This window comes from Otolemur garnettii, unplaced genomic scaffold (genome assembly GCF_000181295.1).
Source record: "Otolemur garnettii isolate 467f Iridium unplaced genomic scaffold, OtoGar3 scaffold00012, whole genome shotgun sequence".
NCBI classification, from domain to species: Eukaryota; Metazoa; Chordata; class Mammalia; order Primates; family Galagidae; genus Otolemur; species Otolemur garnettii.
In genome coordinates, this window is record NW_003852407.1 from 23,084,763 (window position 1) to 23,107,852 (window position 23,090).

The following is a 23,090-nucleotide window of genomic DNA, read 5'->3' on the forward strand; positions in this document are numbered from 1 at the left end:
GGCAAAAATTTGTGTAAAACTGGGCAGAATTTGTTTTAGAAAATGATGTGAATAAAACTGAAGAGACAGGTGGTGCCTGTGGCTCAAAAGGGCACAGCACAGGCCCCATATGCCAGAGGTGGCAGGTTCAAACCCAGCCCCAGCCAGAAACTGTAAAAAAAGAAAAAAAAAAAACTGAAGAGACAAGGTGACCAAGAATTAAAAGAGCGTGTACACTAGGGTGAAGAGCTGATGGTTGGTAGGACAGACACTAAGAAGGGAGGAGGAAATCGCCACAGAGGTCTAGTGTAGCAGTGGGTGCCACCACAACCAGGGGCTGGGAAAGCTCCCCTCACTCACCCAGGGGCCAGTAGCAGCAATCCAGGTGTGAACGGATGAGGATTAGTGCCAGAGTGGTAAAGGTTCACAGAACAGTGTGCAAAAAAGCATATACTCTTCTCTGATTCACATTACATGCTTTTAAGTGTCATGAATTCCTTTGTGAGATAGAAAACAGGTACTTTTTATACAAAAGATGGCAAAAGCCTCTCATTTTGATTTCTCCGTGGGCTTCCTAAAAAACAATTTCGCTTTCTGTTTTGCTGTCTTTGATAAAATACAACGGGTAGGTGGCCTTGTTCTAATAGAAATGATTTCCGTCTTTTACTTTTAAATCACATGGCATTGGAAAATGGGATAATTAAGTATCTTTTGGGAGACTTCTGCTTCAAAGACAAATATTTTGATTTAACATAATTTAGTTGGAGATACAACTTTGATATTCCTCTTGAAATGACTGAAATATAAAAGATGATATATATACATATATATAGCACTATACAGAAAATAATATATTCAGTATTATTTTATTACTTTTATCAAGGATTTTACGGTAACTGAGGGAAAGAAGTGTCTGTGTTATTTGGCTGTGACCTGTGGGCATGCCTCGGTGAATTTTTACTAATGAAAGCAAAAGAACTGTCCTAAGCTCAGACCTAGGGCGAGGAGGGTTCATAACACTTGACTTAGACCCTCAAAAAATGCAAAAGGTATATATGATTATATTTTGGTGATTTGTACCTATCAATTGCATTTCAAAGCGCATCCTGTGTACCTGTGGTCAGGACAGAACATCAGATGTTTTCAGAAATAAAAAATTCGTTTTCATTTGATCTCTCTTTTGCTTGCTGTTTCCATCGAATTTTTTTCTTCAAGAAAGAACAATTTAAGGACTTCAAAGGAAATATTTTCCTTAAAGAGTATTTTTATTTTTATTATTTTACTATGTCTTGAATATGTTCAGCTCCACATAAGTACATATTTTGGTTTTTGTTTTATTATCTGTTGAGAAATAAGCTGGCAGGGCATTTCAAAAAGCATTAATTTTTAAAATTGGAAGTCATTGCATGTAAGCTAGAGATCAGACACAGAATCTTTTTGATTCATCTACGCTGAGAACATAGATTTCTTTTTAATTTAACATTTATTTTGAGATACACTTGTATCTTCGATTTGTTTGAAAATTTATAAAGTTGTTAACTGCTTAACAGAACTATTATAAGGGCCAGGAGGGACCACAATTGTGAATTATTTACCTTTTAATTAACATCAGGTCTTATAATTCTATATAGTAGAATTATAGTAGGCATTCAACATTAGTAACTGTTGCTTTCTGCCTTTAAGTGTTTGTTAAAAAATTACATATTAAGAGTCCGCATCAGGAGATGTGTGCCGGGTATATAACATGAGTCAGAACATTTACCCGGGAGCCCCTCACCCAGTGAGTGTCAGGCGTGTCTGAGAACTGGGGTAGCACCGCTCCACAAAGACCAAGAACAGTGGGTTTGCTCTCCCTTTGGTGACTTGAGGGTTGGGACTAAAGGGTCAGTAGGCATTTGTAAGGGAATGGGAAGCAGTATCAGTGAAAGATGTCAAGGGGACACACGCGAGGGCCCAGTGTCCAGGGTGATGTGAAAAGCAGGGGAAGGCTGTGGAATAAGGAGCTAGGGAGGCAACATTCAGAGCTGCCATTGGGCATTCTGTATAATGAACGTGACCGCAATAAAAGTCAAACCCCTGGGCTTCATGCTGCAGCATTTCATCCATTCACCTAAGCAGGATTTCGGTTTAGGTGGTAGTTGTTTTTGCATTTGTATCTAATGAGACTGATAGATGTATCATCTTTTACAGTGAAGTTTAGCAACTGCAATGGAAAAAGGAAAGTCCAGTATGAAAGCAGCGAGCCAGCAGATTTTAAGGTCGATGAAGACGGCATGGTGTATGCCGTGAGAAGCTTCCCACTCTCCTCTGAGCATTCCAAGTTCCTGATATATGCCCAAGACAAGGAGACCCAGGAAAAGTGGCAGGTGGCTGTAAAACTGAGCCTCAAGCCAACCCTAACTGAGGAATCAGTCAAGGTATAGTATCCAGATACGGCTGCAGGACTGTTGCGTAACAATCAGATTTATTTTTGGCTTTACCTCGCATTCCTAGATGGCCAGGATTAGAGTTTTTATCACCTTGAGTCACTTTAACAGTATTCTGTTGTGTTTGTAATCTTTTAAGACACTTAGACTAAGTGTATTTTAAGCAACCAGAAATTGTATTTAAAGGGTTTGTTTCTACTTTGAGATTTATAACGTAATCTAAATTAGAAGTAGTAGTTTGTTTTAAATTTCTTAGAAGCTTTCCAAGCTGTTAAATATAACCACAAAATAAACAATTCTCTGCAAGATGTCATCGGTCAAATTTATTAGATGAGAAGAACAGATTTACAATAGTCACTGAAAAGCATTTCTGGCAATGCGTGAGGGAAAAGTCTTTGTCTTTTCCCTCAATAATCAGATTGGGGGGGTATGAATTATTTATACTTACCAATGTGACTTTTAGGAATGATATACTCCCTCTGGTGGAAGCTGCTATGAGCCAGGATAAAATAAATGAGGTATTTTTCTAACACACTACCATCATTTCCATTCAATTTAGCAAACGTTTATTGGGCACTTACTTTGTATAAGTCGCTATATTAAGAATATTAAATAAAATATGATAACTTCAATAAAAGTATGACAATATCATTTTCTGAATATTCCAGTGCTCCGAGTTAATTTAAAACAACTATGGGGGACATACCTATATATATTTCAGTCTGATTTTATAAACTTTGGGCTATCACATTTTGTATATTTAGTATACTGCGAAAGAAAGAAATCCAGATATTCATTTCTTCTGTTTAATTGTACGGGTGATATACACATCCCAAATCAAACATGAATGAACGTATCAGAAGAAAATATATAATTCTATCTCATGCCCCAGTGTTGGGGGTTTATTGTGTGCAATTTAACTTGCTGATCTATTAACTATTAAGAGTAGTCATGTCATTTGTGTAATACCAAGTGAGAAGCTGGTAACTAATGGAGTGAAAAGATGCTTTTGTTTTTGAGTCACTGTGTTCCAGCAAACTAGCTTGAATATTTGCACTGAAGCAGCAGGGCTAATGGCTAAAATGTCTACAGATAGATGGAGAAACAGAAGAAAATGTTGACATCCAGCAGAGATTAATACCTAATGTGCAAAGTGGGTCATCTATAGCATCCATCATGGCTGACATAGGTTTAGAATAATTACAACATTAATTCTGTGGGATTTAATAGGCTCATAAATATTGGAGACATTCCTTAGCAGTATGTATTAAACTTCCCTTGGAATTCAAATTATATTTTAGCACATCAAGATCTAAATTGAATGTACAGTAGCACATTACCTGAACTGTGGTTTTAGACTAATCAGAGATGTATAAAAGAATACTATTAAATTTTGCCTAGTATCCACTCCTAAGAAGGTTTATAGAGACTGCAAATAGTTTATGCAGCTGAGCCATATGATAAATGGCTTAGAATGTACTTTTTAAACCATGCATAGTGGAACGCCAACATTTTATAATGTTTTCTATTATTTTTATAAGGGGACAAGGAAAGATCGTCCAGGCTTACATTTTGTTCATGATAAACTGATTCCTGTGCTTTCAGATATTCGTTAATATTGATGTGCTTTCAGACAATGTTTCTCCTAGTATTCAGGAATGTCTTGTTTATTTTATGGCTAAGGAATCACCAGAAATTGAAGAAATAGTATTTCCAAGACAGTTGACTAAGCACAATGGCTACCTGCAAAGACAGAAGAGAGACTGGGTCATCCCTCCGATCAACCTGCCAGAAAACTCCAGAGGACCTTTTCCTCAAGAACTTGTCAGGGTAGGATGGCACAATTTTAACTGTTTCTGTGGCATGTGGCAAATGCGTGTTAGAAATGGTGCTATTTTTCTTTTTACGAAGTACATTTTATGACATGCATATACTAAAACAAAAATTCTGTATAGATGGAATTTCTGCAGTATTATAGAAAGCCTCTCCTCATGTTCCTTTCTTATCTCTTGGATTATTATAAGTAGAGCTGTCTGTAGGTCTTGGGTACTATGGTAAAGCTTGTTCAGTTTGTGAATGCACAAGCCCTAGCACCAAGATGCATTCCCATCCATACAGTTCCCACACTCACAGCGCACATCTGAAAGCTGGGCTGTCTGTGCTGATCTTTGCCTGGTACAGATAGCTTTTGGACCAAAGGAAAAATAAAGAGCAATTATGACTAAAAATGTCAACACCAGGTGCATTTGAAAGTTTTTCAAGGAAAAAAAAAAGACTTCTGATAGCACTAACAGAATCCCTAGGGCAGTACAAAACCATAGGCTTTCAAATCTGAGAAGTAAAGTTTTTGCCATTACTCCACATACGTGCCATCAGATACAGAAAAAAAAATAGAAACATTTGTGCATGTTTAGTAAAGTTAGCAACTCATTATTTATTACCAAAGGTCATATGACAATGTTTTTATATTCCCATTTATTAAATGTTCTTTATATAGTCATTTTATCATTCCAACACGTAGTGAAAGCTGTCTGTTTTTAAAGCCACTTATTTGTGTTATGTGTGTATATTCTGTTCTCATGTGCATTATAAATCAGTTTAACAATGACCATAACCCCCAGATAGAGATGCTTTCTCAATGGAGTGTTTTACTGTAACTTATAAAGGACAACTAGACTGTATTACTGGATTAAGTCTGAGTACCTCACAAGTAAAGGTCTTACTATAACCTCCAAGTCATTCAGCTCCATCCAGGCGATCTCTTCGCTTGCAAAGCTTTCCCCCTTTACGTAGCCTGTCCTGCCTCCTGTGACTGCTGGACTTAATTTTCCTGATAATAGTTGTATTTGGAAAAGGCAGTGAGCCTATAACAGATACAATGTTTGAGAGTATAAAAATGTTTTTAAAAATTCTTTCTTGTATGCTTTATTGTTGGTGAAGAATGTTAGCATTCGTTGCTACACTAAAATGAAATGGAAAGCTTTGGTTGTCCCGAAGAGCGTTAGTACAATGCAGGTACAAAAATCTGGCATCATGGTCATAATATTAGAGTTTCTTGAGAGGATATTTCACACTGCTGTTAGGCAATTATTTCTTCTTGTAACCTATGTAAAAAAGGTAAAGAAGGTTTACTTTAATTAAACTGGACACCTGGTACTATGTTAAATAGTCTAACATGGAAACCCCCGGGGTAGAACGGGATTGTTTAAAAACGGACACTCCTGAATTGTGACTTTTTGCACTGCGCCTAGTGAGTACTTTTTAGCTGTTAACGTTGCCCCAGTGCCTTCTGGTGTTGGATGACATCTCTTTTGAAGTCTCTCACCGAGAAGCAAAGTAGAAGAGCAGATACTGGAGAGTGTGAGTGGCTTTCTGGGAAGAGACGGTGTGGGCCTGTCACTGACGAGGGGCATGAAGTGTGGCGCGCCCCGTCTCTGGTAACGAGCTCATTTAGTCTCTCCCTTAATGTGATTGTTCTCTTGATCCTCAGATCAGGTCTGATAGAGATAAAAACCTTTCACTGCGGTACAGCGTGACCGGGCCAGGAGCTGACCAGCCTCCGACTGGTATCTTCATTATCAACCCCATCTCAGGTCAGCTGTCGGTGACAAAGCCTCTGGATCGCGAGCTGATAGCCCGGTTTCATGTAAGATTCCAACCAGCTGAGAATTCTCTGTAGCGAGACTCTCCCCTAATTGTCTGCAGAGTTTACCAGTGCCTCTTAGCCTGAAAGCCTCGATGCTGAGTTTTAAGAAATGCATTTGTATGTAGCCTTTTGGTTTATTTAAACAATTTTATTGTTTTTAGCGAATTAATGAATATTATCGATAGAAAAACAACTAGTACACAAAATCTCATTTCTCTTTACTTACGACGTGCCTTCAAATACATGCCATCAAATTGCAAATTTTTATGATGGGGTCACTGTTGTGTGTAAAATGTATAGAGATCACAGCATTGTTAATGCATGCATAATATTCCAGTTGGAGTGAATGCCCTATTCCTGTGCTATGTTGAATTTTCTTGTGGATTATTTATCTTTTTCTTACTAAGAACCTTCTGTCTGTTAGGGACTTCAGCACAGTTTGTCTGATTTTTTTTTTCTTCTTTTGTTTCTGTTTATAATTTTTTGCCACAGTACCATGTAGTTTTTGCACAGGGTAATCTATATATTTAATTTCACACACACTAGCCTTCCAGAGATGCTGATAAAGGCCTTCCCTGCTCTGAGACCACAGTCTCTGCAAATTTATCTGTTGTGTTTACTTTTTACATTTAATCTTTTAAATCTTTGTGGAGTTGTTTTATCATTTTGTTATTTTTTAGTTTACTTTTATTTTTAATTTTAGTTAATTAATTTATTTTTTAAATGTATTTAATTTTTTTTTTTGGAGACAAAGTCTCCCTCTCCAATGCCCAGGCTAGAGTGCAGTGGCATCCTCATAGCTCACAGCAACCTCAAACTCCAGGGTTCAAGCCATTTCCTGCCTCACCCTCCTGAGTAGCTGGGACTACAGTCCCTCACCACCACTTCAGGTTAATTTTTCCATTTTTAGTAGAGATGGGGGGGTCTTCCTATGTAGCTCAGGCTGGTCTCGAACTCCTCACCTCAAGTAATCCTCACCCCCTTGTCCTCCCAGAGTATTAGGATTACAGGTGTGAGCCACCATGCCTGGTCTAGTTATTTTAATAAAAGGAGAGATGGATATAGAATCAGTTCTTCCTTTATGACAAGCCTATTGTCCCGGAAGCCTGTTTTGAATTAGTTGCCCCGTTAATTTATCATGGACATGTAGTCATTAAAACTTCTATCCCACATGTGCTAAGTTTGTTTCCAGACACTTACTTTTTCCATTTGTTGAATTTTTGCACTTCTACAAGCTTTTAACATTATTGAAGGTTTTTTTTTCTAACTACAATAGATTCTCCTATATCTAAACAAACAAATAAGCATATGAGGAACATAATACGTTTTGAGCACTGAGTAATTTTGGATACACTTTCCTTTCAAAGGACCTGAAGGAAGAGGTTATTTGAATGCTTTTTAAATTGTTCTCACTGACAGAAAAAAAGAGTAAAACTTCTGAACCTTTTACAAAGGCAACATAACATTAATAGAGAAACTGGATAAAGATAGCATACAATAGACCAGGCTCTATTTGGCCTACACTCTGATTTATGAATATAAACATTTTTAATACAGACAAAATTTAGTATCTCTTCCTATATGAATTCTCATTCTCTGAACTCTTGTGGTTAAGACTCAAGAAATAAATATATTCAGGTCAATTTGTAGGTAAATTATTACTTGCTTGCTTGCCTACTTGTACATTAAAAGAGCAATACCCGTAATAAAATAGAATTAATTGCAGAATTGCAAGTATTAACGTTGAGTATTAAGAATCTATTAATGTAATATAAAGTATGAAATAACCCAAGGAGAAAAAGATTATCTCTGTAGGTGTTAAAAGGCAGTAATATAGTTTCATGTGTTTAATTACCTCTAAATTAAAAAAAGATAGGCTGAAGCTTCTTTAACTTGATAGAGCATATTTAGGAACCAAGAGCCAGCATCACACTTGGGAAAACCACAGACATATTCCATTTAAAAATGTACAATTCTGTGGAACAGTACACATCATTGGAAAGAGTGGAATGGGTTGTTTATGTGCTGGACAGGAAGATTTTCAAGATACTATGTCAAGAGTAGCTGAGTGATTATATTTTAAAAGAAAAGTAAGACAGGTCTGGTGGCTCACACCTGTATTCGTAGCACTTTGGGGGGCTGAGGTGGGTGTATTTCTTGAGCTAAGGAGTTTGAGTTCAAGAGTATCCTAAGCAACAGCAAGATCCAAGCCCTACTAAAAAAAAAAAAAAAAAAAGAAAGAAAGAAAAGAAAAACTAGCCCAGTTTTGTAGTAAGCATCTATAGTCCCAGCTCCTTGGGAGACTGAGGCAGGAGGATCACTTGAACCCAGGAGTTTGAGGTTGCTATGAGCTGTAATAATTTCACAGCACTCTACCTAGGGTGACAGAGTGAGACTCTGTCAGAGAGAAAGAGAGGGAAGAAGGAAAGAGGGAAAGAAAGAAGGAAAATAAGATAAAATTTCTGGAAGAATCCTATAAAACCAAGAACTTAGGCTGAGGAGAGAAACAGCTATCTTATATGTGCATATATTTTTTAATGTTTATGAGCAACTCTTACCATTAAGAAAAAAACACCTGGTGTCAAAATTGCCTATGTACACTTAGCTCTAGCTCTAGACTGTCTTCTCTTCTCTTGATCTTTCTGACTACCCTGTGCTAGTCCACATTTTTAATCATGGTGACTCTGTCATCTCTACTGGCTTAGCAAAAGGCTTTTGGAGCTGGCAGACCTGGTTTTGGATCTGTGTTATCTGTGTTCTGTCAGCAGAGAGAGCAATATAACCTTCATAAATTTCCTAGCCTAATTTCCCCCATGTGCACGTGCTGATGGCTTCTGACCGACTCTTGCATACTGCTTGAATGAGTTGGAATCCTCTGCGCTCTGAGCACCGTGCCTACTATGTAGTGACCGGTGGCTTAGTGTGATTATACCTGCCCTAGATGTCTGGACTTGGGCTAACTTGAGGCTTGGATGGGAAGAACAGCTTTTGTCTCTCAGCTATCGTTTTATTTTTGCTGTTCACTAGCATTGGGATTGTCTCTGTTATCTTCTCATAGACACAAACCCGTGGAATAGTTTAATCTCCCACTTACTTTTGCAGTTGCGAGCGCACGCAGTAGACATCAACGGAAACCAAGTGGAGAACCCCATTGACATCGTCATCAATGTCATTGACATGAACGACAACAGACCTGAGTTCTTGCACCAGGTTTGGAACGGCACAGTTCCCGAGGGATCCAAGCCTGGTAAGTAAGATAATAATTTGGAGGTGACTTGAGGGGTAGCGTGACACACTATTCTATAAGCCAGAAAAGGGGAAAGCATGTGAGCCTTTTAATGTCCTTTTCTTTCTCCTAACGCTTTTAGAGAATAAAGAAGGGGACTTTGGGAAAAATTGATTAAAATGAGAAAAACAGAAACATATCCTTCTATTCCTTCACAATGATTTTCCCCAACTTTTAAAAAATAGATAAGTACCACAGCGTTTGATTCTACCCTATAGAAACTGCAGAATTCATTTGTTCTACTTTAATTGATAACAGTCAGTTTAGCTTGAAAGGGAGCCCCAGAAGACCAGAGGCTTTCTGTTTCTAAAGTGTAGATTTGATCACATGAAACGTAGAAGCCAGTTAAACAAAATTGGAATGCCTTCAAGATACCTGTGTTCCTGGGACCAGGTGGTGAAATCAAACCTAGAAGCAAGGAAGGCGCCTGGTGACAGCTGTGATTGCTGCCCTCTAGCTACATAGGACAGTTACTCCGAGGGTGGCCCTTATGCTCTCTGCAGCCGTTTCTCTTCAGCCAGCGTCATGGAAAGTGCCCTGGCCTAGAAATAGCACTTGCCCAGAGCCGCCGTAAAGTGGTGTTTGAAAACATCACAGCCTCAGTCACCGTGGATTAGCCCGGCCAGCGGGGCCCATTTAGTTTGAGAAACCAGTGGACAAGACAGCCGGTTTAGAGACGGTAAAAGTAAATGTTTGGCCAACCTTCCCACAGTGATTCGGTGTTTAGAGGGATTTGATTAGCTAAATAATTTTTTGTGTGTATTTAAAAAAAAAAAAACCTCAACATTTTAAAATTACTTTACACTTTGTCATTTAAACAAGTTTAATAGCTCCTTTATGCATACGTCAATCTGTAGCTATAACAAACTATGCCTTAACAGAATACTTTTTTTGGCCCAAATACATTTCTCTGCATCCTCAGAAAAGATGCAGGGAGGGGGTAAGGGGCAACTACAGGGAGGGCAGGGGCTGTGCGGGAATTTCTACCCCTTCTGGCCCCTTTCTTTCTGAGGCACGTTTTCAGGCTAGGATTGTTTGGTGTTTCAAAACACAGTAAAATTGGAGCAAGTTAAACATGTCCTTACTAAAACATGTCTCCTACAAATATTAAAGATAAATAAACGTTGGAGAATTTTGGCAGAGGAAGTTGTTTTTGTCTTTTTAATAATTTTTCCTTTTTTCTCTATTACTTCAGACTTTATAAAAATACTGCTTTGCAAAAGTTGTTAAAATAAATTATTAAAGTTATATTAAATATTCGACCATGAATTTCCGTGTGCGTGTGTAAGTGACCCATAAATAAAAGACTCTCATGCTCTCATTAGATGTTTCTATTTAAAAAAAAAAAAAAAGGCAGACTCAGTGATCACTAGAACAAAGACCTTTCTTGAATGTATTTCCTGTGGTTCTTCTGTAAGTTTGAAAACGTGGTTCTAGGCAAGGTTAGATAATGTAATCAATTCAATTAAACTGTCTTGTGTCCACTATTCTGGCTCAAGGTTCTGAAACATACTTTTTAAACAATTTATTCATTCAATGAATGTTTATCGTGCACGTGCTGTGTGCGAGGCCCTGTTCTGGCACTATAGTTGCAATATTGACAAGCTAGTTCCTGGCCCGGTGGAGCTTAACTTCTACTGGGAAAGGAAATTTAAAAAAAAAGCAAACAAGCAAATACACAAAAGTTTTGAAAACTATGGGCGTAGGGCTGGTACATAAAGATGGTATAATGTTCAGAGAAACAAGTTCTAAAAAGAGATTTGACTATTATGGGATATATTTGCAAAATATTTACAAACTATCCTCTATGTGTTGGCCACCCTTACAAAATTTTGTAATGAATATTTTGTAAATAGGGTGCATTAAGTTAGAATTTCCCATTTTCCCTATGCATGGGAACATTGTGGGTGACTTTTGGGACACGCTAGAGGATGAAGCATGTTGAATGCTGAGCCCCAAGTGTGACATGCAGAGAGAACAGCCTATGCAGGCTGTAAAGTAGAACCGCGGTCGGAGAGTACCCAAGAGGAACATAGGAGACAGAAAATTTTGTAATTCGGTACTTAAAAGGATCCCATAGAATAAGCCATCCTAAATAGCAACTATTTCTCACTCTATTTCTAAATTACAGTTCGGCTAGCTCGTTCGAATTAATTTGAAACCTAATGCTTTATAGATTTCTTTCCCAAAATATCTAATAAATTGAAATCCCTAAGATGGTTACAATGTTCTTTTAATCTCCGAGGAAATAATGAACCACAGTGCCAAATCTCTATTCAATGTACCAAAACAGTAATGCATGAAATGGTTTCTTATGACCTGAGGAAATGGAGTATGCCTTGTTACGCACACAGCCTACTTTCAGGAGGGGACTGAGGCACTGGGGAGTTTCACAGTCAGCAAGTCGTTTCTGATGTTATTGCATAGGGGAAGAAAATATGACAGAGGGAAAGACTCGGCAGCCGTAAAACATGCTGCTAATGGCATCTATGGTATCTGTGATTTGCATTTTATATAAATGGCGGTCTGACGTGAACCTTCTTGGAATCATAAAATGAGTTTGTCTTCTAAGCCGTGGCAGAATTGAGCCTTCATATATATGTATACTGTATCATTTTCCTTTCAAGTATCTAGACCATATTACATATATTTTTAAGGTGAGTACTCTGATCAGTAGTGTCTTTAATCGAATCTACATGTTTGAGAATGTTTGTTATGAAAAATGCAAATGAGACGTGCCAAAACAGTAAATAGACCTTCCTTTTAGGGGACCCTGAAAAGAAGGGTAACCATTCATTCCCCATGTGCCCCGTCTCTAGGAACCTATGTGATGACCGTAACTGCTATTGACGCTGACGATCCAAACGCCCTCAATGGCATGTTGAGGTACAGAATTCTGTCTCAGGCTCCAAGCACCCCCTCACCCAACATGTTTACAATCAACAACGAGACAGGGGATATTATCACAGTGGCAGCTGGACTCGATCGGGAAGTAAGTCAACCCACAACTGGATATGAATTTGTGTTTAATCTTAAAGGTAGACAGTATCCCATGCACTTTATCTCCAGGTAATAATATACACATGGTACTCTTCAAATGCTATAAATTTTCATTAAGAAATCTGTTGTACGATTATCTTCCAAAGTTCAGATGGGTTGAATGATGTGCGTGTACTGATCAGTCACTGCTAGCCTGTGTCATATTCAATATGATGACTAAGTCAAGCCAATATCCCCTGGTATCCAACTTGGAAAATTCTTAACATTTCCTCAGTTTCCTTATTGCCAAAGGTTTTCGTGCAGAATTCATTAAAAATCGTGGCCAAGTGACGTGTGCCTACACTGAGGGTAATTTTTAACACTTGTTTTTTCACAAGGCTGCAAATACCAGGGGTGCGATTAGGGTTTTCTGTAGTCCCTGTGTTTAAGTTGATGTAGTACACAGTAGATGATCTCCTTTATGAGAACTCCTTATCAGAAGTGGTCCCTTAACTCTAGGTTTCCGCAGGAGTGACTGCAGTAATTCTGACAAGCATTTTAAGTTAGAAATGCAGAGGGTCACACTTCTGATGTAATACTTTGTTGAAAAGGCCTAAAATGTCGAAGGCAGTGAAAGCTGGTGTTGTGTCACAGTCTGAGAGGGAAAGGGCACTTGCGTTAAGTCCACCTGAGTCGTCTCAGTGCGACAGTCTTCAACTCACCGAACTGTGCACTTCTGTGTGGCTGTTCATGCGAGGTCTTCTTCCAGGAATGCCTTCCCCCTTTTTCTTGATCTTGAACCTTCTCGTTTTTCAGATTCTGGTTCAAGGTCTTTGTACATCCTTTCCTGAAAACTCCACCTCCAGTGAAGCTTTTACATCCTTTCTCTATTCTCCCCCGACTCTTTCCTTACAGATTCCCAAGGTCATTCTTTTGACCACCGTAATCATTGTTTGAGTGAATTTTCAAAGTGCCAGCTCATAGAGATTTGTGCATTGTGCATTTCTGGCTGAGCCAGCTTTTACTGTAATGAGACTCCTGATTATGTATGTCAGAAGGAAACATTATACTCACTGTAATAAAATATTATTGACAAGGACTTTAGGAGTCGGTTTTTTTGGACACTTTATTTGCTATACTAGCATTCACTTGAATTGAATGGAAGAAAACAGTACTATTGCAATTAATTATATACACGAGAGAGTGCTAGAAGCACTACAGTACAGTAATATGAGCCAGTCAAGATGACTTTAATTCTGAGACGAGAGCCTTACTTAGAAGTTAGATGTTTGCCTATGACATTATACCTATTGACCTTCCACGTGTCAGCAAGACTTTTTCTAGAAATGTTTTGCATCAGAGAGCATGTAAATGTGTTTACTTTTTGCAGTAGTACCGTTAGTTTAGTGATATTTGGAACATGTATGTCTTTTCATCTCTTCATTACTGTATGAAATAACTATTTTTATATGCCAATAAACATGAATGCCATCATTTATTTGAGAATATGGGGTAATTTTCAACATTCTCTCTTGAGTGCTAGGTTCCTCACATACCAAGTAGATTTAGCTCATTTCACAATCCTAATATTTCTCTTTCATTCACACTGTCAATTGTGAGACACAAAAATTGGGCTTCACCCTGTTTTTATACAGCAATATTCCTGTCACATTCAGACGGGCTGGTCTATGGCGAGAAAGAAGCCTGGAGAATTGAAGATAGTTTTTACGAAAGCAGACCAACCATGTTTAAAAATCAAACACCATATTTAGTTGTCAGTGATGAAAGCCTGAAGGGAGGACGTAGTCAGGGTCAAGTTTAGCCTCCCGTAGATGGAGAAGCTATTCACTACCTTGATGAAACTAATACAGAAATGGATTTGAAACTAAGGAATCACAGGTTAGATAACAGTGTGAGCAGTAGCTTCTTGACAGTGAAATTATTAAACACAACAATGAGTTACTAAGGAAATTATGGAAAACCTTCCCTTTTCTGAAAGTCATTTAACAGAGAAAAAAATGTATCTATCTCGGTTGGTTTATGGTAATTCTTCCTGAAGCCAGGGATAAATGACTATGACTTTTTCAGGCCTCTTGCAGGCTGGAAATTATTTTATTTCTATTACAATTCTTGGTTTCCTGTCCGTCAAAAGTAATTTTAGTCACCATTCTCCCAGGATTTATGACACCTTTAAGTAATTGAACTCCTAATCATTGAAATGCTTACCGAGATTCAGCTTTTTATTTTTCTTTAATCTGAAAGTTTAAAAAAGAATTATCAATTCTTCGGGATCTCCTGACCTGAAGCTGTACCCACCACATTATCTGGTCTTCCATTTTTATCTCTTAGAAAGCCACCACATGACGTGGCGGTGGCTATTCTTGGCACTTTCTTCATCTTCTTTATTTTTTCTTTTTTTGTCAGCCTTTGCTCCTTATGTCCATCTCCCCCCTTTTTGCACAGGACTCAGCCCTTCACCGTTTGAATGGTGGCTTTCCCCGTTATGTGCTGTTGAATCTTTAGCATGTTAAGCTGAGAGCACAGCTCCTTAATCTGTTAACGGGGACAGTGATATTACCGCCTTCCTGGGGTGGTGGTAACGTGACATGATCCCGTGACACACACAACATTCTGCACTGTGCTCAATCAACGGGACCTACTGTTTTCCCCGTTGCTGTCACAAATGGTGGCAACAGCAGCTCCTGGGTAAGCACAGTCACTTTACCTCTCTTCATAGGAAGAAAGGCCAATACTTCTGTTTTCCCAACTCGGCCATCCTTCAGTTTGTGCCCTCCACTCTCAGCTCAGTTCTGAGGGCGTGTCCTCCTGTTTCCTGTGATGCCCCGTTCCAGCCTTCTCTGTAGGTTCCTTCATAGTCAGCGAGCACTCAGTCTCCCCTGTGGAGAAGTGACTCCCGTGCCCTACAGACTGAAGTCAGAGCTGTTTAATGTGGCGTTCCAGACCCTCCGTGACCTTGGCCTGAAAGTGTTCTCTTGCCTCACCGGCCAGAATTCCTTGTCTCCCACTAGAAACAAATGACACCAAACCGCTTGTAGAACCACATGCAGTCCCTTGAACAAATATGACAGTTTCTATTCTTCTGTCCCTGTTTCCTCTGCCTAAAATATTCCTTTCTCATTTCTAGATAACAGGGGATCCTCGCCCTTTGCAAGCCAGTTCTCAGCCCCTTCTCTGAATATCCACAGTAGTCTCTGCCTATCTTTCTACCTACACAGAAATTATAGCTAAATTCTGAGTCTCAACATCCGGGGAGGCAGATTTTCCTTATCTTTTTACCCTGAACGTGAACCCTAAAGACATTTTCAAGTTATGAGACTTTCTCCTTCAGTTCCGCATCCGACTTCTCCAGAGGGCAACTGTACTCACTGCTCAGCTCCCACGCCATCTGCATCTGTTTGAAGTCTGGCTTCCTGCCTGGTCCCTCACTCACGACGTGTATATTCCACACATACACAGTGTTCTGACTTCCCTGGAGGACGCGTATATAGAGGAATGGTTAATTATACAGACTCCTGACCCAGAGGTTCAAGTGTTGTCTCTGCCACTCATGGCTGGGAGTCCATGGCAAGTTTCTTTACCTTCCTAAGCCTAGTTTCCTCATCTATAAAACAGGCATTAAAAACACCTGCTTTCAGGTGGCACCTGTGGCTCCAGGAGTAGGGTGTCGGCCCCATATACCACGGTGGTGAGTTTGAGCCTGGCCTTGGCCAAAACTGCAAAAAAAAAAAAAGAACCTGTTGGCTAAGATTCTCACTTAACACTGTGCTTAATGCCTAATGCTCAATCTCAATAAAATGGATTGCTTCTTATTATCAAGACCCAGTGTCAGTATATAGTAAGCATACAAAAAAAGAATCCTAGACAACATACTTAAAAAGATAGGAAAGTACTCTCAGCCCCATTTCACAGATGAGGAAAGTGAGCTTTAGCAATTAAAAATTTGAACAAGGTCACCAATCTGTGTTTCCCTGCTAAGTCCTGGCGACAATCTACTCAACCATCCATCTCTTAACCCAAGCTATCCAATAGCAAATCTGTCATTTCCTCCAAAAGTCTGTGATTTATGATGAATTTCCTGTTTCATGTCATCAATCATCAGATTCTATGTTTTCCTCAAAAATACCTCTTGCGTTCATTCTACGTCCCAGGCTTAGGAGGTCAGGAGCAGCTCCCCTGTCAAAGCTGCCTTGCACTTCTGCTTCTTTCCTTCATGACTGTTGCCTGGCACATACATTTGGTACCTTTGGTCCCGTGACCCACATTGTCTGGTCCATCTTGGAATGAAGGAAAGGCAATATCTGGTTTTGTTCACCGTTTTTTCCAAGTAAACACTACACTACCTGGCATCCAGTATACATTCAGTAAACGTGAATGACTGAACATTCTCAGCTCCTCATGTACTGGCCTCACTCTAGCCCATTGTTTCAGAAGTGTGTTGTGTGCCATATATAATATTTTCAGTTGGTACACGAAGAGAAGATTCTAGAACGACAGAAGAACGCAGCCTTTTAGATGCTACTCTATCTAGTAGAGACTAAGGGAATCCCAGAATTGTATTTTGTTGACTTTATACAGTTCCATTTATGGCAAGTACTGCTAGTACCGTTTGTGGTACTTTCAATAAATTCATTTAAGCTTTAAAAAGGGAGTTAATGTCAAGATAAATAGGAAGTGACTCATGGTATAGAAATATGAAGATAAGGCAGAATGGAGGATATTATGTATGACTCATGGCAGTTTAGGAAATAAGGAGTTAGTTTATGCTCCTAGCATGTGTCTTAATAAGTAAATTATAGCTGCCCATGAAATTAAAATACCGTTTTTCCTTAACCCAAGATGATTTTTATAAGGCATCGCAAGACCCAAAGTTTCTCGTCCATTCACCTGTGAAGGCACAGGGTCTAAAGCATTTATTTATGACTTGATTGTTCTGAGTCAGGCGTTGTGCTGTACACCAGCACCGTGAACGTGAGCTGTGGGAACCGTATTTGAGTGTGTGCTCCGGCACATCCATGAGTAAAACGGGCCACGGTCAGACACGCGGCTGATGCCGACGTATAAACCACGAGCAGTGAGGAGGTGGCAGTCCTGAGGATGTGACAGCAGCCCTGTCTCTTTGGATTTTCAGAAGTCATCTAATAGGTGACTTTAAGCTGCCTGTTGGCCAGGTTCAGAACGAAGGGAAGGGTATTCTCCACAAAGGTTTCTCAACCATGACACTGTTGACATTGGGGGTTGGGTAGTTATTTGTGGAGGCCTGTCCTTCACATCCTGGGACATTTAGTGGCACCTCTGGCCTCTACCCAGTAGATGTAATTCACACTCCTAGTTGTAACAGCCAAAATTATCCCCTGGTGGAGCAAAATCACCCCAATTGAGAGCCACTGGTCTACACAGAGGGAAATACCACAGGCAATGACACAGGGTCCTGACAAGGCGAAGGGAGATGAATACAAACAGCTCCAGGTGTGTGTGAGGGAATGCCACCGGACAGCTTTGGTGAAAGAGGCAAATTTCTCTCAAGCAGCTGAGTTGAGATTTGATCTCACCTAGAATAGGAAGCGTGAAGAAGTTTTTAAGCGGAATTCTCTTGATCAGCTGAGGGATCGTGAGGGCGAGAAGTAGAATTCTTAGGGAATCTAAATGTCAGTCATTCAGAACCAGATGCCCAATGACTAAATGAGACAGGAAACTCTGAATCGTTTGACTGTTGAAAACATAAGCTGTCAAGGCTTCCTTCCTAAATGTAGTATCGTTTGACCCATCAGGCGTCCAAAAGTAGAGATGATGTTATTAACCAAGTGAGTTTTCCTATACTTAAAAAGGAATTGTATTTTAGAAATAACAAATATTCTTTTGTAACTTAAAGATTTAAGATTTCAAGATTAGGTTGAAGCAATGGGAAATTTGGAATATTAGCTATTGATCCCAAGGTTGCAGCTCAGTGGAAAATTGTATATCTTATGCAATTATATAATTTTAAAGACTTTTTGTAGAATAAGCATTAGGAAAGAACCGTCCCCTCTTATACTATCTAGGGGTCTGTAGGGCTTTTTTTTTTTCACCTTTTTAAAAAAATAAGCTCCATTTTTTTTTGTTTCTTCTCTTTTATTGTTTTTGGAATATTTATCTGTTTATACAAATAGCAGCTAAGAAAAATGGCATTTTAGGCTCGGTACCTGTGGCTCAAGTGGCTAAGGCGCCAGCCATGTACACCCAAGGTAGCGGGTTCAAATTCAGCCCAGGCCCGCCAGACAATGACGGCTGAAACCAGGGAATGGCCCGGCATTGTGGCGGGCGCCTGTGGTCCTAGCTACTTGGGAGGCTGAGGCAGGAGACTCGCTTGAGCCCGGGAATTGGAGGTTGCTGTGAGCTGTGATGTCACAGCACTCTACCCAGGGGGACAGCTTGAGGCTCTGTCTCAAAAAAAAAAAAAAAAATGGCATTTTAAAAGTTATAACAGTTTTTTTTTTTTTTTTATTTTTTTTTTGGGGTTTCTTTGCGGGAACAAAAAACAAAATTTCATTAATTGAATTTGTTAGGTAAAGTCCCTCTTACAATCGTGTCTTGTCCCCAAAAGGTGTGGCACACACCAAGACCCCACCTCCCTCCCTCCTTCCCTCTCTCTGCTAATCCCTTCCCCACTCCTCCCTCCTTCTTCCTCTCTCTGCTCACCCCCTCCCCTTTTTTATTTTCATGGTTTTCAGATGGGAAGTTGGACTGAGTGGCCCACAAAATCCTCTCACTAAAGTGACACTCTTCATTGGAAAAAGAAACCATTGTGTCGTAGCCGATGCCAGCCTTATAGTGAAAATTTCAAATGATTCCACCAGCACTGTTTCTTTGTAGTTTCTTTTTTATTTAAAAAAAAATCTGACATTTCTCTTTGAGGAAGACAAAAAATAAGAAAACTGCTAGAGATTGGCACTTGGATGGACAGAGTGAAAACCTAATGTGGGAGGTGTGGCTTCCCTCCTACCCCTTTCTTTGACGGGCCCCGCCCTCTGACGACTAAATCAAAAGCTACAATTTGTGTCTGTTCTAGCCAAGCTGCAGAAATCCCTGAAGAATGGCTATTCATAATGCTAGCTATGTTTAGAATCAGGGAAAATCGCACTTTGCAGTGACAGTTTATTTTTGTATGAAGAAGGGGATTTTATTGTTCAGAATTTTTTAACATTTATGAAAATGATCTATGGTTGTTTTTTTTTCTTTTTTCTTTTTTTTTTTTTTGCCATTTCCCTCAGTGATTCTAGATGATTGTAGAGACTGTTTTCAGCTCCGTTCTCCTGATAAGAAACTTTGTCAGCAAGTGTCTCACTTCTTAGACAATCTCAACGTTTTCTCTTAGTCACATCACAGCTTAGTCCGGCTCCCTTTTAAAATAGTCCACCTGGAATTTCCAAGCAGTAGATGCCTGTTTGATAATGATCATCTACATGTAAATGTATTCGTATCTATGTAAGTTGTAGGTCTGTACTCAAAGCATTGCATGCAATGAGCAGTATGCCCAAATCCATTGAATATGCAATTATTAAATACTTTGTATGGTCCAGGACTAAGGTTCTAAATATATGCTTAATTCAGTTTCAGTTTGTTTAAGAATACCTTGTATCTCCTCTGTGCAGTTTTGAATAATTTATATTAATGGGAATTGGGGAAAATACTGTATCAGCCCTGTTATAATAGAATATATTTATGAATATATAAAAGAAAGCCATATACTTTATAAATTGCATGCATTTTCTTCTCTCTCTTTTGAGATTCTTCGTTGTCTTTAGTACACCAAACCAGGTAGAGCGTAACACGTGAGGATGTAAATACAAACCAAATGGCTTGAATACTCCATCACGGTCTTGTGAAGGGAAAGGGTGCAACCAGATGGAGGTTTCCACTTAGCTGTGAATTTCACACATCTGCAGCGCCTTGCTTTCTGCAGAGTAGAAGTGAATATACACAGTTAAATCTCTCTAGACAAGGACCAGACCTGCGCTTCGTAAGTTAAAGTAAACTCCACTTGAGAAATTTCAAGTCATGTTAATCAGAATGAATGATGTCGTCCTCTCCACGTGTAATAAAGAGCCATTTGCAGAACAACTGTTATGTCTTGGTGAGGAATTAGTTTCATTTAAGTTCTTATCTTTATGTCTCTTTAGAAAGTGCAACAGTATACGTTAATAATTCAAGCTACAGACATGGAAGGCAACCCCACATATGGCCTTTCCAACACAGCCACGGCCATCATCACAGTGACAGACGTCAATGACAATCCTCCAGAGTTCACTGCCATGACAGTAAGTACAGCTGCCACTCACACAGGGTCTGTGGTCCATTACTGAGAACTTTTGTCATGAAATATAAAACTATTAAACCGGGGTAGAACTTACTTCACCTAATAGCAAAACGGCTCCTGACTCAGACATTTCTGTCACCAGGGCTTTAAATAAGGCATCCATGTAATTGGTTTCTTCGTAGTCTCCAAGTCCATTGTTAAAGTTACTGACACATGCTGCCTGGAAAAACTGTCCCAGCAAGACTTTGTGCTGTGTCTAACAAAATACTTATATATATTTTTAGGTGCAGGAGCTACTACATCACTGATTTATGCTACTTCATCAGCTTATAATTATCTGTATCTGGAGGCAAATCATTTCCCACAGACAAATTCTTTCCCCCAACCTCATATGAATCACCCAATACTCACAAACGGACGCTAATTTTAATATTAATGAAACTGTACCATAAACTGAAAAGTGTTATAGTATTTTTAAAGACAAACATAAATGCCGTGGTTACCTGGATTCCCCATGTCCTCCTCTAGGGTAGATGATAAAGATTTAATGGGGCAGTAAAACCAGGTGGGGTGGTTGGCCATCAAGTTGTCCTGATGTGGTCGTGTTGCTCTTCTGACCAAAGTTTGTCCTTCTTGCAGTTTTATGGCGAAGTCCCTGAGAACAGGGTCGATGTCATAGTAGCTAATCTAACTGTGACGGATAAGGATCAGCCTCACACACAAGCCTGGAATGCAGTGTACAGGATCAGTGGTGGGGACCCTGCAGGACGGTTCGCCATTCAGACCGACCCTAACAGCAATGACGGGCTGGTCACCGTGGTAAAAGTAAGTGTTCCTTGGGCCACTGAGCTCCCTGGCAGCTGCTCAGCAAAGGCTGTTAGATGCCTCCCTACCCCATTATTTTGCCAATGAATCTTAGAAAAAAATTTTTCAGACATCTCCAGATGTGAAATTCATCTATATTGGGGGAGGTTGTGTGTTATTGTTTAACCTCGAGGCTTTCACACTATCACTGAAATACATTTTTAAATCAGTTTGGACACTTTGACCAATCTGAAGACAGGACTGACCTCGACAGTGTTAACCGTCAGTGCAGTTGAGCCGTGAGTGATCACATTCTGAAGTTTTGATCGCCATTGATCGCTATAAGAATGAGACATCACACCTGCTCTGTTCATGTCTACAGCAATTTAGAGTAGTGGCAGGTAGGGACCAACGAGAAAATTTCACAGATGGAAAACGGAATGAGTAAGCAAGAAGAGGGCCTACAGCGTAGAAGGGTTTTGCATTTATGAGGCTGTTTTTAAATGCTATTTTCAAGACTTTAAGAAATTGTTTTTTTCTGATCTTTAATTGTCAAAAAAGAACCAAAACAAGACAATGGCATGCTGGAAACAAAGGCGATGTTCTTGGAGTGTAATATCTGCGCAGCTATAATGTCAAAGCCCTTTGAAGTGAGCACCCCTTCCTTTTAACCACCCAGTAAAGAGATTTACTTCTTTGCCTCCCACTCACTCTTGTACATGAACCCAACAGTTGGACTCACACATAGTACAGAAAGGTACAGTAAGGTGCCAGTGCCAAGAATTAGGTATATGGCTGAATACTGAAGGTGCCCACAGAGCATAGACACATGTTAAGAGATCTTGTTGGAAGTAAAATCAGTCATTCCCTGAAAGTATACAAACTGCAGGTGAAATGAATATGTGCCGCATGGCTGGGCCCCCATGACCAGTAACAGTATCTTCAGTTCAACTTCGAAAAGTAATACATAGGTAAATAAAATCACATAAAGTGCTACATTTTTTTTGGTACCCTCTGTAAAACAGGATGGGTGTTGGAAACTCTGAAGACACACGGCATGGTGATTGAGAACACGGCCCACAGCCTGTCTCTCTGGGTTGGAATCTCAGGTCTGCTCTTGACACCTTGTGAGGAACTTGTGTGCTCCTGGCTGGCTCTTTGATCTCTGTTAACCTCAGGTTCCCCATGCAGAAAGTGCAGCTGATGATGGTACCCGGGTCATAACGTTGCTGTGACATATAAATGAGCTTTGTAGGCATTAAAGGACTTAGACCTGTGAATATACCACTTAGCATAAAGAAATGTCCCATCGGGACTGTTTAATGTGGCTAATGAAACCACTCAAAATATTACAGTCTTGCTTCCTGGCTTCTCTCCTGTCCTGTTTAAAATACTTTAGAAAGGGAAGTAGAATTGGGTATTCTATAGCTAAAAGAAAACCTGATGTGTTTGAAGATGTGAGGAGGTGATTTAGGGTAAGAAGCTGGTGGCTCGGCGCCTGTGGCTCAAGTGGCTAAGGCGCCAGCCACATACATCTAAGGTGGCGGGTTCAAATCCAGCCCAGGCCCGCCAAAACAACAATGATGGCTGCAACCGAAAAATAGCCAGGCGTTGTGGCGGGCGTCTGTGGTCCCAGCTACTTGGGAGGCAGAGGCA

General features: G+C 39.7%; 1 protein-coding gene across 1 annotated transcript in view; it reads left to right on the top strand.

The window, feature by feature from the left end:
• The window catches only part of CDH2 (cadherin 2), a 219,346-nt gene that overhangs the window by 156,012 nt on the left and 40,244 nt on the right, over positions 1-23,090 (top strand). Inside the window, exons 3-9 of the mRNA XM_003784768.3 lie at positions 2,170-2,396; positions 4,089-4,235; positions 5,896-6,051; positions 9,154-9,298; positions 12,157-12,329; positions 20,494-20,631; positions 21,270-21,455. Coding sequence (XP_003784816.1) covers positions 2,170-2,396; positions 4,089-4,235; positions 5,896-6,051; positions 9,154-9,298; positions 12,157-12,329; positions 20,494-20,631; positions 21,270-21,455 — 1,172 coding nt within the window. The remainder of the gene's footprint in view (positions 1-2,169; positions 2,397-4,088; positions 4,236-5,895; positions 6,052-9,153; positions 9,299-12,156; positions 12,330-20,493; positions 20,632-21,269; positions 21,456-23,090) is intronic.